Source organism: Erythrolamprus reginae, unplaced genomic scaffold (assembly GCF_031021105.1).
Source record: "Erythrolamprus reginae isolate rEryReg1 unplaced genomic scaffold, rEryReg1.hap1 scaffold_258, whole genome shotgun sequence".
Lineage (NCBI taxonomy): Eukaryota > Metazoa > Chordata > Lepidosauria > Squamata > Dipsadidae > Erythrolamprus > Erythrolamprus reginae.
Genome location: NW_027248625.1, coordinates 34,406 through 50,026, shown reverse-complemented (window position 1 = coordinate 50,026; position 15,621 = coordinate 34,406). Strand labels below are relative to the sequence as shown.

The following is a 15,621-nucleotide window of genomic DNA, read 5'->3' as shown; positions in this document are numbered from 1 at the left end:
TCCTCCTTTCTTTTCATCCCTGTGAAATATGTTTCCACGGTGTCTCTTAAGGGTTTGCTATATGCACTTCATATCTCCTGCTCTGTGCTGTGTGCTATTGTTCGGTGCAAAAACCCTCCCTACTCCCTGTGGCAAAAAAAAAGCACGTTCCCTGGGGTCACGCGCCCCTCCAGCATTGCTCCGCACCCCTCCCAGGGGCCCCCGCACCACTATTTGCGAAGCACTGCCCTAAAGCTTGTGATAGTGTATGAACATGTGGGGATCCATCTCCCAATGGTGTCACCTTCAGCATCACATCAAGGAGGATCAAAAGCCCGGTGGCAAAATAAGCTGCCCTTTTTCCTCCACCTCCTCCTCCTCTTTCCATTTTCAAGAGATTTCGCTCTTGCGGGGGGGGGGGTGTGGAGAGGAGAGCTAACTGAACATGCTTTCTCAAATAGGTTCCGTGTGCGTTGTATGGATTGTGTCCTGCACACCTGCAAATGGGAATTGCAACTGAACCTCACCTGGAGTGAGACAAAGTGGGGGGAAATTATGCAGGTACCACAAGCTCAGGCGGCGAAAATCATGGGTGACTCGGATAGTGTCTTCCGCCATAAATTCTGGACAACAACTCCCATCCCAGAGCCTTCCTGGTTGGTATAATGGGAGCCAAGGTCCAAGACCCCCTGAGGACCCTCCAAATGTGGTTCAGATGTTGTCCTTCAAAAGATACATTTCAAGATGGTCCACGCCAGTATTGGGTTGCACCTGTAATGGACGAGAACGCTGATCCGGTAGTGAAAATGGAGATGTGCACACATCTTTGCATCCATGACGCGTGCATGTGTGCATCAACATGAGATTTTGCTTCTGTGCATGCGCTGGAAGTGAAATCTCATGCAAAGATGATCGTGTGCGAGATTTCACTGATTTTCAGCAGAAAATCGGCAAAATCTCACACACGCAAGCATCCTCGTGGGAGATTTCACTTCCAGCTCATGTGCAAAAGCCAAATCTTGTGCCGACGCACACGTACTCTCTGAGAGCACACCAGGAGCATCGGTGACGATTCACACTACCAAGACTCTCCTAGGATTTCAACCGTGGTTACAGTGGTTTCTTCCTTCTGGTCCTTCTTCGCCATCTCTGCCCAGCTACTGAGTCCACAAGGAAGGAAGTTTAAACAAAGGTGCACTGTGTTATGATAAAAGTTCATAATACTGCTGAACAAGGTTTTCTCTCAGTCTGGTGTGTTTGCGTGTGTGTGTGTGTGTGACATATTTTTGCTGATAATGAAAAGGGAGACTAGTACAGATCTATTTCAAGCTTATTTCGCTCTCATCAGCTAGCCATACGCTTACCGGGATTTGAACCTGGGGAGTCTGCCTGTAAGGCAGTAGCTTTAACCTCTGGACCACAAGGTTCTTCTCCTCTCAGTTTGTACCAGGGAAGAGTTATATGTTGCTGTTTTTGTTTTTCTTTTCTGTCGAATCACTCTGGTATGCTCAAATGTGGGAGGGAGCATACTGCTTCCTTTTTGTGTGTGTATCTGTGTGTGTGTGTGTGTATTTATATATAGGATCTCAGAGTGAAGGGAAGGAAGACACCTTCCCTTCTGTGTCAGCCACCTCCCACTTCACCATCCCCAAAGTCTCCACCAGGGAACTAACAAACAGTTTTCTCCAAGAGCTGGTGTCGGTGACTCCATCATGGCAGGAAATGGGGTTTTCAGTTCTCCAGCCAGCCGCTTTGCTTCATCTTCATCCTTCCGATCCCAAATCCAGTCATCATCTTCGTCATCCCCCCACAAGCTTCCTGTTCTCTCCCGGGTGGGAAAAAGGCCCCCAGGATTGTGTGTCTCATTTTCCCTTCTTTTCACATTGGAACAGGATGGAAGATTGAGAGAAGAAAGAGAAAGAGAGGGGGGGCCAGATAGAGAGAGAAATTGAGGAGGCGGGATCTTTTGGCGGAGGTTCAGTCATATTCAGCGCGGACAATGGGACGGCGGAGTCTAGCGTAGGGGTCAGAGTCGACGTTGTTCGCCTCGCACTCCTGGCAGCTGCAGTGCAAGATTATTTCCACCAGTTTACCCATCCTAGGAAATTCAGAGTTGGGGCAGTCCAGCAAGACCTGGGAAAGAGAGGAGCAGAGGAGAGGCAGCATGAGGACATGTGCAGCAGCATAGAAACATTGACAGCAGAAAAAGACCTCCTGGTCCATCTAGTCTGCCCTTATCCTATTTCCTGTATTTTATCTTAGGATGGATCTATGTTTATCCCAGGCATGTTTAAATTCAATTACTGTGGATTTCTCAACCATGTCTGCTGGAAGTTTGTTCCAAGCAGCTACTACTCTTTCAGTAAAATAATATTTTCTCACGTTGCTTCTGACCTTTCCCCCAAATCACTTCAGATTGTGCCCCCTTGTTCTTGTGTTCACTTCCCTATTAAAAACACTTCCCTCCTGAACCTTATTTAACCCTTTAACATATTTAAATGTTTCAATCATGTCCCCCATTTCCCTTCTGTCCCCCAGACTATACAGAATGAGTTCATGAACTCTTTCCTGATAAGTTTTATTCTTAAGACCTTCTACTATTTTTCTAGCCCGTCTTTGGACCCATTCAATTTGATCAATATCTTTTTGCAGGTGAGGTCTCCAGAACTGGACCCAGTATTCCAAATGTGGTCTCACCAGAGGTCTGTACAGCAGAATCACAATCTCCCTCTTCCTGCTTGTTATACCTCTAGCTATGCAGCCAAGCATTCTACTCGCTTTCCCTACCTCCTGACTGCACTGTTCACCCATTTTTAGACTGTCGGAAATCACTACCCCTAAACCCTTCTCTTCTGAAGTTTTTGCTAACACAGAACTGCCCTTGGGCTTGCAAAAAAGTAGCGCCCTTCCTTTCCTAAGAGATGCAACCTGACTTTAAAAGCACCGGATTCTCCTTGGCAAAATTCAAATTTTTTTTTAAAAAAAATTGCTTCCCTTTGGTCTACCCTAGCCAGGATTTTGCTGCATCCTTCAGCATGCCTGGCTATCCTCCTTCTGTGCATCCATAAAAGGAAGGACTGTGTTTTGCAAACGGGCATGGTACCCACGCCCCCTTCATATGATCCGCACCCTCACCCAGGGCAAAGTGCAGAGACTCACTTCTTCCCACTGGAACTTCGAAGGCCTGCAGGAATCGCAATGTGCCAGGGACTCAGTCGACTGCGGCAAAGTGTTGGGGACGCTGTAGCTGAAGCACTGACCCATGCAGACTCTGTGGGGGGGGGGGAGAAGGGATTAGGAATATAGAAACATAGAAACATAGATTGATGGCAGAAAAAGACCTCATGGTCCATCTAGTCTGCCCCTATACTATTTCCTGTATTTTATCTTAGGATGGATATATGTTTATCCCAGGCATGTTTCAATTCAGTTACTGTGGATTTACCAACCACATCTGCTGGAAGTTTATTCCAAGCATCTTCTACTCTTTCAGTAAAATAATATTTTCTCACGTTGCTTCTGATCTTTCCATCAACAAACCTCAGATTGTGGCCCCTTGTTCTTGTGTTCACTTTCCTATTAAAAACACTTCCCTCCTAAACTTTATTTAAACTTTTAACATATTTAAATGTTTTGATCATGTCCCTGCTTTTTCTCTTCTGTCCTCCAGACTATACAGATGGAGTTCATTAAGTCTTTCCTAATACGTTTTATGCTTCAGACCTTCCACCATTTTTGTAGCCCGTCTTTGGACCTGTTCAATTTGATCAATATCCTTTTGCAGGTGAGGTCTCCAGAACTGAGCACAGTATTCCAAATGTGGTCTCACCAGTGCTCTATACAGTGGGATCACAGTCTCCCTTTTCCTGCTTGTTCTACCTCTAGCTATGCAGCCAAGCATTCTACTCACTTTCCCTACTGCCTGACCGCACTGTTCACCCATTTTGAGACTGTCAGAAATCACTACCCCTAAATCCTTCTCTTCTGAAAGAACACGCACACATGTGTCGGTACCCATAATGCAATGTGCACACGCCCCCTGCATGCATCCCATCCCCCCATGTACGCACACATGCACACACACACACACATACACACACCGGTTCTCCCTCCAGCCTCTCCGGAGGGCCAGGGTAGGCCATTTTCACCCTCCCGGAGGCTCGAAAAAAGCCTCCGGAGCCTGGAGAGGGCGAAAAACAGGCCGCCCAGAAGTCTGGAAATGGGACAAAAATCAGCTGGCTGGCAGAGATGCGTGCGCATGCATGGTAGAGTTGAGCTGGATGATGGCTCACGTGCCAGAAGGAGCCATCACAGCCCTATAAGAGCCGGGGTGGCGCAGCAGGCAGAGTGCTGTACTGCAGGCCACTGAAGCTGACTGCTAGATCTGCAGGTTAGCGGTTCAGATCTCATCTCAGCCTTCCATCCTTCCGAGGTGGGTCAAATGAGGAGCCGGATTGTTGGGGGCCAATATGTTGGCTCTGTTAAAAAGTGCTATTGCTAACATGTTGTAAGCCACCCTGAGTCTAAGGAGAAGGGCAGCATTAAAAAATTGAATAAATACATAAATAAATAAATAACATTCAAGACAGGTGACTGCCCAGTTTCTTCTTAAAAACTTCCAATGTCAGAGCACTCATAATTCTGAGTCCCGGACAATGCTAAGACCTTCACTTCTGACCATCAGGCCTGAAGATGAGAGATAACTTTTATTGTCATTTTCAACATTCGACAATGCTAAGACCTTCACTTCTGACCATCAGGCCTGAAGATAAGAGATAACTTATATTGTCATTTTCAAGATTCGACAATGCTAAGACATGCAAAGACGTTAACTTCTGACCATCAGGCCTGAAGATAAGAGATCACTTTTATTGCCATTTTCTTATTGTGCTGCTGTGACGTATTGAGACTTCCCCCCCCCCCTTTTGCTAAACTGGGAATGGGCATGGCCAGCGTGTGCTTGAGCTGGGGGGGTGCAGTGGTGCAGCACTGCAAGCTACTTCAGCTGAATACTAGCTGTAGTTCAGCAGTTCAGATCTCACCACTGGCTCAAGGTTGACTCAACCTTCCATCCTTCCAAGGTGGGTCAAATGAGGACCCCAATTGTTGGGGGCAAAAGGCTGATTCTGTAAACCGCTTAGAGAGGGCTGTATATAAGTCTAAATGCTATTGCTATTAGTATAGCTTGGCTCCAGAGATGGGCTTCTACGGTCATGTATGCAGAACCAATAGTAAAAGTTTGGTCAGGTACGCAGAACCAGTAGAAAAAATTGATTTTTTTTCTTTTCTTTTCTTCTGGGCTCTAGGTATGTTTTTCCTATCGCAGTAAATGAAGTTGAATGTGCATAATTTTAGAAGAGCTGTGCATGCGTTTGTGTGTGTATATAGTAGATGATGTATATTTCTGTGTGCTTGTGTTTAATATGTATGGTATGTAGACATATGGCATATATACATGAAATTAAAGAGTATATTCAGTAATAGTAAATAGATAGGGAAATTGTATCTCTTTGAGGCGAGGAGAGTCCAGGCACCCTACTATCACCTTGACATGAGTGATGTTAGGTCGGCCACCTTTAAGCCAGTCACATGACCTTTAAGCCACCTCCGGGTCACATGATCAAGCTACTCCCACAAAATAAGCCACGGCCACAGCATGGTAGTAATTTTTTTGGGTGAGGACAAGAGGGAGGACACATTATTTTCCCCCCCCCCCCCCACGTGATGCAGAAAATGCACAGAGTGACTAAAACCCGCACATTTTTGAATCCCTAACAACACAAAGAGAGCGCAACCTCTGACCTCCAGGCCTTAAAAGAGACGGTGGAATCGTTAGCTGGAGTTAGGACCATACCTGTTTGGGACGGCTTTCGGCGTGCATCCGTTATTGCCGATAATCTGGGTGATGTTCTTGGCCTCGCACCAGGCATTCTTATCCGGAAAGAGAGCGAGTTTGTTAATGTGAGACGGGGCAGCTAAACTCAGGCAGGGGACGAAGACGCTCAGCAGAAGTCTCAGCATCGCGGCTCGCACCAACGGAAACCTGGATGTGGGTTCAAAATACACATTTTTTTTTATTCTTGATTTGTAAATACATAGTTATTGTACCATAGTTATTATACAGTAAGATACATTTATTTAGAATAATATATACATATAAATATATGCAGAGGTGATATATGTTGTTGTTTGATCTACTGGTTATTAATATGGTATTTGTTAGTTTCTATATTTGAAGTAAGGTTTATTTCTATCGGTTAGTGGCATGGTCTATTTATTTTGTATATCTTGTATGCCGGAGTATTGTTTATTTTGCATCTTTCATGCTTGGTAAATATTTTTTCTGATCCAACCATTTGTACCAATTTTCCCAGGCACTATAAAAATCAGATTCTTCCTTTTCCTGCAGTTCAAGAGTCATTTTGGTCATTTCTGCACACTCCATAATTATTAAAGATAAAATTGAAGTTGTTGTTCAATTTTATCAAATACACTTTTAAAATTGGAAAATAATCATTTAACAGGGAAGAAGTTCAATATTCCTTTTTGGAGAGAGAGAGAACTAGCAGTCAAAGAGTTTCTTTCTTAAATCCTTCTGCAACCCTGTGATCCTAGTTTTGGAAGGCATTTGTGAGTACCTGCCCACGCCGAGAATTAATGACTTGAATTAATGACTTTCTTTTGGACGCTTGTTATCAGCTGTGCCGATAATGCTGGACATTTAAACTGACATTCCTCTGATTTCATTGCTGTTTCCAGCACATTTCTTTGTAAATAGACAAATAGAGAGAGGGATTTTGCATCCGAGTCTTCATTGGGGCTTAATTTCTGCTAATTAACCGGGCCAGACAGAACAGGAATAAGATTGTTAAATGAATCTGGCTTCCCCATTGACTTGTCAGAAGGTCACCCAAATTGGGAGGGGGGGTTTTGTTACATGACCGTCGCAAATATGAACCAGTTGCCAAAGCATGTGAATTTTGATCACGTGATCGTGGGGATTCTGCCATGGCCGCTAAGTTTGAAAAACAGTCCCAAGTCTGGGGGTTTTTTTCCAGTAGGGTTATAGCTTTGAATGGTCACTAAGTGAACCATTGCAAGTCAAGGAATTTTTTTAAAAATCCACCAAACCTCAAGACTATTCTAGTTCTTTTTTAAAATCCTTCCCCATTTCTAAAGAGAGAGAGCCTTTGGCCTCTTGTTGAGAACTGGGATTGTCCAAAAAAATATTTCAATCTGTAACGATCATTCCAAGAAAGAGTTTAGAAGAGCAGAAGTTAGATTGGAATAGAATTTTACACTAGAATTCCAAATTCTTATACAGTACTGTATAGCTAAGCTGGGGTGGGAAAATGCTGCAAGTTTGCATATGGCCAGCAGGGGTCACTGCAGGGAAAGGAAAATGTAGTTTTATAAATTTTTATTTTATTTTATTTGCAAAGTTTGCTTTTAAAAAAGTAAAGACAAAGGAAACAAAAACTGCAAATTCTGTGCTGTCTTCCTGAAGAGATCCATGTTGTTTTTGCTGCAAAAAAAAAAAAGTAAGTTTTTAGGGCTAGGTTATTCTGTGAAGTTTAGCTTCGCAAACTACATTGTTGAGATTTCCTGATGGTGACTTGTCCGAGGAAAAACTTGGCCATGCCCTTCCTTTAGCAACTTGTTCTGGGTTTGTGAACATTTTCCCATGTTTCATATCAAAAACAAGCCTTCCGTCTGGGAAGTTGGTAAGCCACGTAGCAGGACTGCCTTCACCATTAAAGAGAAATTAGGTTCCTAAGCTAAAGACGTTATCTACGTTTTATCCTTAGGTAGAGGCAAATATTTCCAAACCTTTTCACCTCCCCTTGCTATTATTTGACATTATTTCCATGGTGAGCAATGTTTTGTTCATGACAATGCTCCAAAAGGTTTTGGGGGGGAAAGCCTTAACATTATTTGAGTTCTCATTATTTGTCTGGGATAGTTCCCCACAGAATGGGGTTGCTTATTTAAGCAATTGGATGGTATAAATATTTTCATATTTTCCTCTACGTGTGCCATTGTCATTCGTGGATGTGGAGCCAAACAGGGTCCAGAATCAGACTAAACCCAGCAATTGACATTCATTCAGAGAAGGAATTCTGATTTATTTCAAAGAACTTTAGGTGAGATTTTAAATTTTTATCTATCTATCTATCTATCTATCTATCTATCTATCATCTATCTATTGTTTGTCTGTGTGTCTGTCTGTCTGTCTGTCTGTCTGTTTGTTAAAATGTGTACAAGATAACAGGTATAAACATAAACAAAAGCAAAGTAGGTACATGTAAATTTGGACAATAGGACAGTAGGACAGAGACGGTAGGCACGATAGTGGGTTGATGCACACCCCTTACAGACCTCTTAGGAATGGGGTGAGGTCGAGTGTAATAATAACAACAACAACAATAACAACAACAACAACAGAGTTGGAAGGGACCTTGGAGGTCTTCCAGTCCAACTCCCTGATTAGTGCTACTTAAGACAAATGGTTGCCAAACTCTTCTTAAAAACTTCTAGTGTTTGAGCGTTCACAACTTCTGGAGGCAAGCTGTTCAACAGATTAATTGTTAACTGTCAGGAAATTTCTCCTTATTTCTAAGTTGCTTCTTTCCTTGTTTGGTTTCCACCCATTGCTTCTACCCACAGCAGGTGCTTTGGAGAATAGCCTGGCTCCCTCTTCTTTGTGGCAACTCCTGAGATATTGGAACACTGCTATCAGGTCTCTCCTGGTCTTTCTTTTAATTAAACTACTAGACCTACCCAGTTCCTGCAACCGTTCTTCATATGTTTTAGCCTCCAGTCCCCCAATCATCTTTGTTGCTCTTCTCTGCACTATTTGTAGAGTCTCAACATCCTTTTTACATCGTGGCGACCAAAACTGAATGCAGTATTCCAAGTGTGGCCTTACCAAGGCCTTATAAAATGGTATTATTACTCCACAAGATCCTAGGGAAACAAAAGCAGCCTCACAGATCCCATTGGCTTGTGAATCAGTATGATTTCAGGAAATCAAACCAGATGCCTTAACGGAAGGTGATAAGTAGGTAGACAGACCGGCTGACGCTTGTCTGCCTAAAGTCTTCTTTGGATAAATAACTTGCCTCTAACACACCATCTAAGGTATGGAATGTGTGCCATGAACACGGTGGAATCAATACATCGGCATTCAGCACATTGACACCAATTAGTTTATGGCTCTCTCTCCTTCTTCCTAAGCAATTCCTGATCATTTGGGAAAGACTTGTAATTCTGAATGGAATAAAATAGTATAGAATTCTTTATTGGCCAAGTGTGATTGGACACCCAAGTAATTTGCCTTTGGTGCATATGCTCTCAGTGTACATAAAAGAAAAGATCCATTTGTCAAAAATCATGAGACACAACACTTAATGATTGTCATAGAGGTCAAAGAAGTAATCAGGAAACAATCAATATTAATATAAATCTTAAGGATACAAGCAACAAGTTACAGTCATACCGTCCTAAGTGGGAGGAAATGGGTGATAGGAATGATGAGAAAAAACTAGTAATAATAGTAATGCAGACTAAGTAAATAGTTTGACAGTGTTGAGGGAATTATTTGTTTAGCAGAGTGATGGCGTTCGGAGGGAAAACTGTTCTTGTGTCTAGTTGTCTTGGTGTGCAAATTCTGCTTTGGGATTTGAGCAAGGCGGCCTGCCAAGCGAAACGAAATTAGGACAAAGATTTGAAAGGTGCCCGCGGCAAAGCCAAAGCAGTGCAGAAAATCCCCCAGCGTATCCAGAGCAAATGGAACATTTCTACAGAAATGTTTTTGCTTTGCTTTTGGGAGAAGAAGAAGTAAAGTACAGTACCAGATTTGTAACTCGGTGAGAAATAAGAATGATTCGCTCACCAACACATTACTTGAGGGAGACTTTTGCATGAATCTTCTTAAGTGTGCGAAGTTAGAGAAGAACCAAGCCTTTTCTCTTCCTTTCTCTAGGTAAATGGGGAAAAAATACCTGCCTTTTTGCAGAGATCACAAGTTCAAATGGCTTTCTGTCTGGCAATTTGAAGGTACGGATTATCCCATTTGGGCATTGGGCTGAGGATGATGGTCTTGGATGCCATCAGAAAGAAACAGGGCTTTTTTCTTAAAACAGGCAGCCATATTTCGCTATTTCCCGAACCTTGGCTTAAAAAAAACACAAAAACCCCCACATTCCAGTGAATAGCCCAGCTGAGTTTGGGGGGGAAATGCTAAAATTCTAGTTTCTGAACAGGAGATTTTTCTTTCTTTGTTTTTTGTTGGAAAAAGGAGACAAAAGACAGCAGGTGGGATCCAGCTGAACTGTTGAAGAGAATGGTGCAACCTTTATTTCAAGGAACCCAAGCTAAAGAGACATTCAACGGAAAACTGGGAATGCTTATAAATTTAAAAGCAAAATCACCTCTCCTGAGCAGACCAAAAAAACTTGTCATCCGTCTTTGCAACAAATGGACTTTGAAAAGTATACTGCTCAAAAAACTAAAGGGAACACTCAAAGAACACATCCTAGATCTGAATGAATGAAATATTCTCATTGAATACTTTGTTCTGTACAAAATTGAATGTGCACAACAGCATGTGAAATTGATTGTCAATCAGTGTTGCTTCCTAAGCGGACAGTTTGATTTCACAGAAGTTTGATTTACTTGGTGTTATATTGGGTTGTTTAAGTGTTCCCTTTATTTTTTTTGAGCAGTGTATAAATTCTATTTACGTCCAAATTAATAATCTTTTTTCTACACAGTAATAGAGACATTGCAGGACCCAATTTAGCAGCTGCATTATTACAAACAAACATACAAAGTAAGCAGGTAAAAGGACAGGAAGCAGAGAGTATGTATTAAACCCCTTCGGTGGTAGGTGATGAGGAGGGGCATTTATTTATGTACTTTCAGTATTTATTTATTTATTTCTAGTATGTATTATGATAAAGGGCTCTGGGTGGCATGCAGCCCAGGACGAAAATAAAATAAAAATCAGAATTCAATTCTAACTGTATTTTAATAAGCCACCAAAAAGCAAAGACAACCCTACTTCCATCCTAAAAGCCCAGGTATGTTCAATATCATCTGGGAATAAAAACAGTTTTAACCTGTTTGTGGAACTTCAGGGTTTTACTACAAAATTGTGTCTAAAAAGATTTATTAACTGCTGACACACAGGAAGATTAGATGTTAAGGTCTATTGGTCAGTTAGCCAGAACCACCATGACACTCGCTCGGAGATCTGGAGGTGAACTTAGAAAAAAATATGTTTTTCTCACTTCTAACTTGGTTTGCACATCCAGGAAACATTAAGGCTCTCAAAAAAATGCCATTGTGCGAGGGTGAACCCTTGCAATCATGGCTATTTCGGGAGAAGGGGGTCACTTTTCTCCCAAACCAAGATCACAGGGGAGTGAGTAGCAATCAAGGTTAGCTTCCTTTGGAAGGGAAAGAGGTTGTGTGAACCTGACAAATCACCTTCGGAGAGACCGAGGGCCATGGAAGGAAACCAAGCTAACCATGTTTATAGCCTCCCATTTTCCTATCTCAGATTCTGGGAGTGGAAGGAGGGAACATAGGATATTCCCACCAGTTTTCTTTCCTAACTTGGCCCGATCCGGTTTGGCTTCTCAGGAGAAACAAGATGGGGCATGTTTTCAGGATTGAAAAGCCCAAATCTTTTAAGTGAAAGTGGAGTTCCTCTTTAGTGGGAAAGCCAAATGTGTTGAAGCTTTTTTTTTCCATTCAGAAAAAAAGGGGGGTCATTAAAGAAAATTAAAAGGGAAGGAGAAAGAGTTTCTTGTAACTAAGGATGTAGTAGTGTGTATGTGGGTGGTGGGAAGACTTTTTAGAAGCCCCCTCCCCTCCAAGTATTAAGAATCTGCTTAAAAACTTCTGTTGTCTCGTTAAAAGAATTTCTGCTCTCCCTTCTGAGTGTCTACGACTTTAAATCAATTTAAAGGGTTTTGTTTCCCCTTTAAGAGGCCAGATATAAAAGGAAGAAAACCAAAGTAGAACCTTCCTATCCAGGGTTAGTCTACCTCCCTTAAAAAAAATTCACCCAATGCGGGAAGTGCAAAGTAAAAGGGGATACTGTGATATTAGATTGATTTCAAACCACAGAATGATTTTAAATGGAGGGGGGGCATTTCCTGTCCTGTATTTTAATTTTTTTAAACCGACTTCATGGGGGTCGCTTGGTTGGTCCAACTTGTGTTTTTTCCCAAATATAAGGGGGGAACACCCCACCCATTGAAGCTGCACTATGACTTGAGAATTATTTGATCTGATTTTCTTTAAGTGGCTAATAACAGCCATTGCACAAAATTTCTGGGGAGATGTTATGATAACATCATAAATATCTAATAAAGCAAATTGGATGGTCAAACTATTTAGAATCACCTTAAAACAATACAGAGTTTTTAAAAAATCTCTAAGGCAGCCCAAGTAAATGTCATTTTAACAGAGGTAATCAGAAGTTGTTGGGGGAGTTTTAAAGTCCCTTTGGGTAACGGCGAACTGGTTGTTTTTTTTAAAAACGCACACAATGTTTTAACTTCTTTTTTTTTTAACAGTAAGAAGACAATTTGTCTTGTGGTTGTTGAAAGACAACGCTTTCCCCTCTGGTATTCAAAGCCAGGCCCAAATTAATACATTTCAGATCCTTCTTTTACCTTCTGAATCAGCGGTAAGAAAGAAGAGAAGAAAAGAAAAGTAAAGAGAAGAAAAGTGAAGAGAAGAGAAAAAAAGTGAAGAGAAGAGAAGAGAAAAAAATAGAAAATATTCCTAAAACATTCCCAATTTGAGATTTTTCACGGATTTTCTCCTCATTTTTGAGGGAGGGGGGTGTCATTGTCAAGCAGAGAAAGGATCGAGGAAAGACAGATGGAAATATTTTAATGGCTGCAAAAACTGGTTTCCTTCAGCACATTTCTCATCTGTAACTGATTTATTTGCTCAGATTTCTCCTCTTTCAAACCATCCATCACAGGGGAGGATAAAGGGGAAGAAAGTGCATGGGGGAGCATTTAAAAAAATATCTGGTCTTAATAAGTGGCAAAGAGACCGCAGGTTTGCCCCCCTTTCACACAACTCCTCGGAAAGTGAGGATGAAGAAGAAATTATTATTATCTTATGGACTAGCATCTTTGATCTTTTGCTGCCTGGTGGGGGCGGGATAATTTTGAAATTTCTAGCGACCCTCCCACCCTACACACACAATCTTTTGGAATCACTGGTACATTTATAGCTGTAAGGAAAAGCTATTTATTTGGAATGAATGCATCTTGGTCCACCTAGGTGTGTCCATCTGTAATTGCTCTTTTGAATGTCTTTCCAGGTGAATTTCTGAAGATAACTTTGTTTCCATGATTGACACTCCAAATAAACACACCCACCTTCCAGGAGAAAACAAGGTGTGCGGATGTTTTTACAGCGAAGAAGTCGCAAGTCAAACTTCCTCTTCCAATCCATTTTTTTAACAACAAACACCCACACCCCCCACCCCGGAGATAAAACAGATTGTGGTCACTATTGTGCAAAACTCCCTCAGAAACATAAATGGTAAGTGATGAATTTTTGAGATGCAAGAAGGGCTTGACCTCATCTCCCTTTGGGCATACAATGTGTAATTTCACATTTGTTCCCTTTGAAAGTTTGGAAGCTTGTAAGCGAGGGGACGAACCTCCTAACGCTCATGTGTGACTTGGACCTGTAATCCAGGATACGAAAACAGGCAGCTGAATCCACAAAACAGGTTGAAGCTTTCACTGCAGACCCCAAACTCTACATAGCCCGGGGTCAAATCCATGACATCTTCTCCTTAAGGATAAGTAAGTAAGTAAGTAAGTAAGTAAGTAAGTAAGTAAGTAAGGAAGGAAGGAAGGAAGGATGGAAGGAAAGAAGGAAGGAAGGAAATGAATGTAAGAAAGAAGGAAATAGAAAGAGAGAAAAAAAGGAAAGAAAGAGCGAGAGATAATGAAAGAAAGAAGGAAAAGAAAGAAAGAAAATGAAAGAAAGAAGGAAATAAAGAAAGAGAGAATGAAAGATAATGAAAGAAAGAAGAAAAAGAGAAAGAAAGAAAGAAAAGAAAAGAAAGAGGATGAAAGAAAGAAGGAAATGAAGGAAAGAAAGAGATATAATGAAAGAAAAAAGGAAGAGAAAGAGAGAATGAGAGAGAATAAAAGAAAGAAGGAAGGAAAAGTAAATAAAAAAGAAATAATAATAGTAATAATAATAATTTATTAGATTTGTATGCCGCCCCTTTCAGAAGAAAGAGATAGTGAAAGAAAGAAGGAAAAGAGAGAGAGAAAGAAAGAAAAAGAAAGAAAGAGGATGAAAGAAAGAAGGAAACAAAGAGAAGGAAAGAAAGAAAAAGAGATATAGTGAAAGAAAAAAGGAAAAGGGAAAGGGAAAATGAAAGAGAAATAATAAAAGAAAGAAGGAAGAGTAAGTAAGAAAGAGATAGTGAAAGAAAGAAAGACAGACAGACAGACAGATCTTTTTGGATTATCAGTGAAGAAAAACATCAGACTTTCCCCTTTTATAAGTCGAGTTTAGCACAAAGTGCGGCCCAAGGTTAGCAGTCAGTGACACGCCGCAGAGCGGCTTGTAAACCTAAATGTGGAGATGTTATTTGGAAAAGGATTTTAAAACTCTGGACTCACCCTCTGGAACAGGAGTTTGATCCCGTGGGCAGGGGGAAAGAATAAGATCTCTTGCAGCAGCCAAAGATTTAAAACAGGTTCATCCAACCAAGTCCGCAGGAGTGGCTGCTCAAATCCAGGTTGAGATCCGTTGTCTAATAACGTCTCCAAAAATTTACATTTGCCAGAGCATCTCAGGATGAAAAGAAACACCGGAAAGGGTGGAAAGGAAGAAGCGAGACAATTAACATCTGAACCTCAAGAAAAACTTAAACTTTCCCTGCCAGTATTTGCACAGGGATCCAAATTTCCAAGTCGGTTGCAGGAGGGAACCAACCTTGGCAGCGTAAAATCGAGCTGCAGGAAAAATTTTTTAAAAATCTTGAAATTGTCATAAACGGGATGCGGAAAAATCACAAAACTCCTGTAGCCTGTAGCAGTGGAGGCGTGAGGGGAAAAAGTTACGGCTCTTCCAGCAAAACAGAAGCATCAATGACCCTTCCTGCTCAGGGAGAAGGGGTTCAGAATGTGCTGCTCTTGCAAACTGTCTGCAGCATCTTAAGGCAGAGTTGGTCCGTCCCTCAAGGGGAGGATGCAAAGGGCTTGCTTATAAGTCAGCCTAGTTTCTCCTCCTCCTCCTCCTCCTCCTCCTCCTCCTCCACCACCACCTCCGTCTTTCACCTCTCTCGGTCAGTTCAGGAGGAGGAGAGAAAAAAGATAATTTTTGAACAGAGCAGCAAAGATGATTAGGGGACTGGAGGCTAAAACATATAAAGAACGGTTGCTGGTTGTCTAGTTGAATGAAAAGAAGCACTAGGAGAGACAGGATAGCGGTTTTCCAATATCTCAGGGGTTGCCACAAAAAAGGAGTCAAACTTTATTTTATAATCGTGTTTTTATTATTGTGTCTTTTTATTCTTGTACACCGCCCTAAGTCCACTTGGAGAAAGGCAGCCTACAAATTTAATAAAATAAAATAAAT

At 41.6% G+C, this 15,621-nt stretch overlaps 1 protein-coding gene across 1 annotated transcript; it reads right to left on the bottom strand.

The window, feature by feature from the left end:
- Positions 1 to 1,540: 1,540 nt before the first annotated feature.
- On the bottom strand, positions 1,541 to 14,707 carry LOC139156059 (neuroblastoma suppressor of tumorigenicity 1-like). The gene is made up of 4 exons (XM_070731403.1): positions 14,661 to 14,707; positions 5,834 to 6,022; positions 3,139 to 3,250; positions 1,541 to 2,112 (listed from the first exon to the last, which is right to left on the bottom strand). Exons 2-4 carry the CDS (start codon positions 5,998 to 6,000, stop codon positions 1,957 to 1,959), a joined length of 435 nt encoding a protein of 144 aa, XP_070587504.1. The 5' UTR covers positions 6,001 to 6,022; positions 14,661 to 14,707; the 3' UTR covers positions 1,541 to 1,956.
- Positions 14,708 to 15,621: the final 914 nt, after the last annotated feature.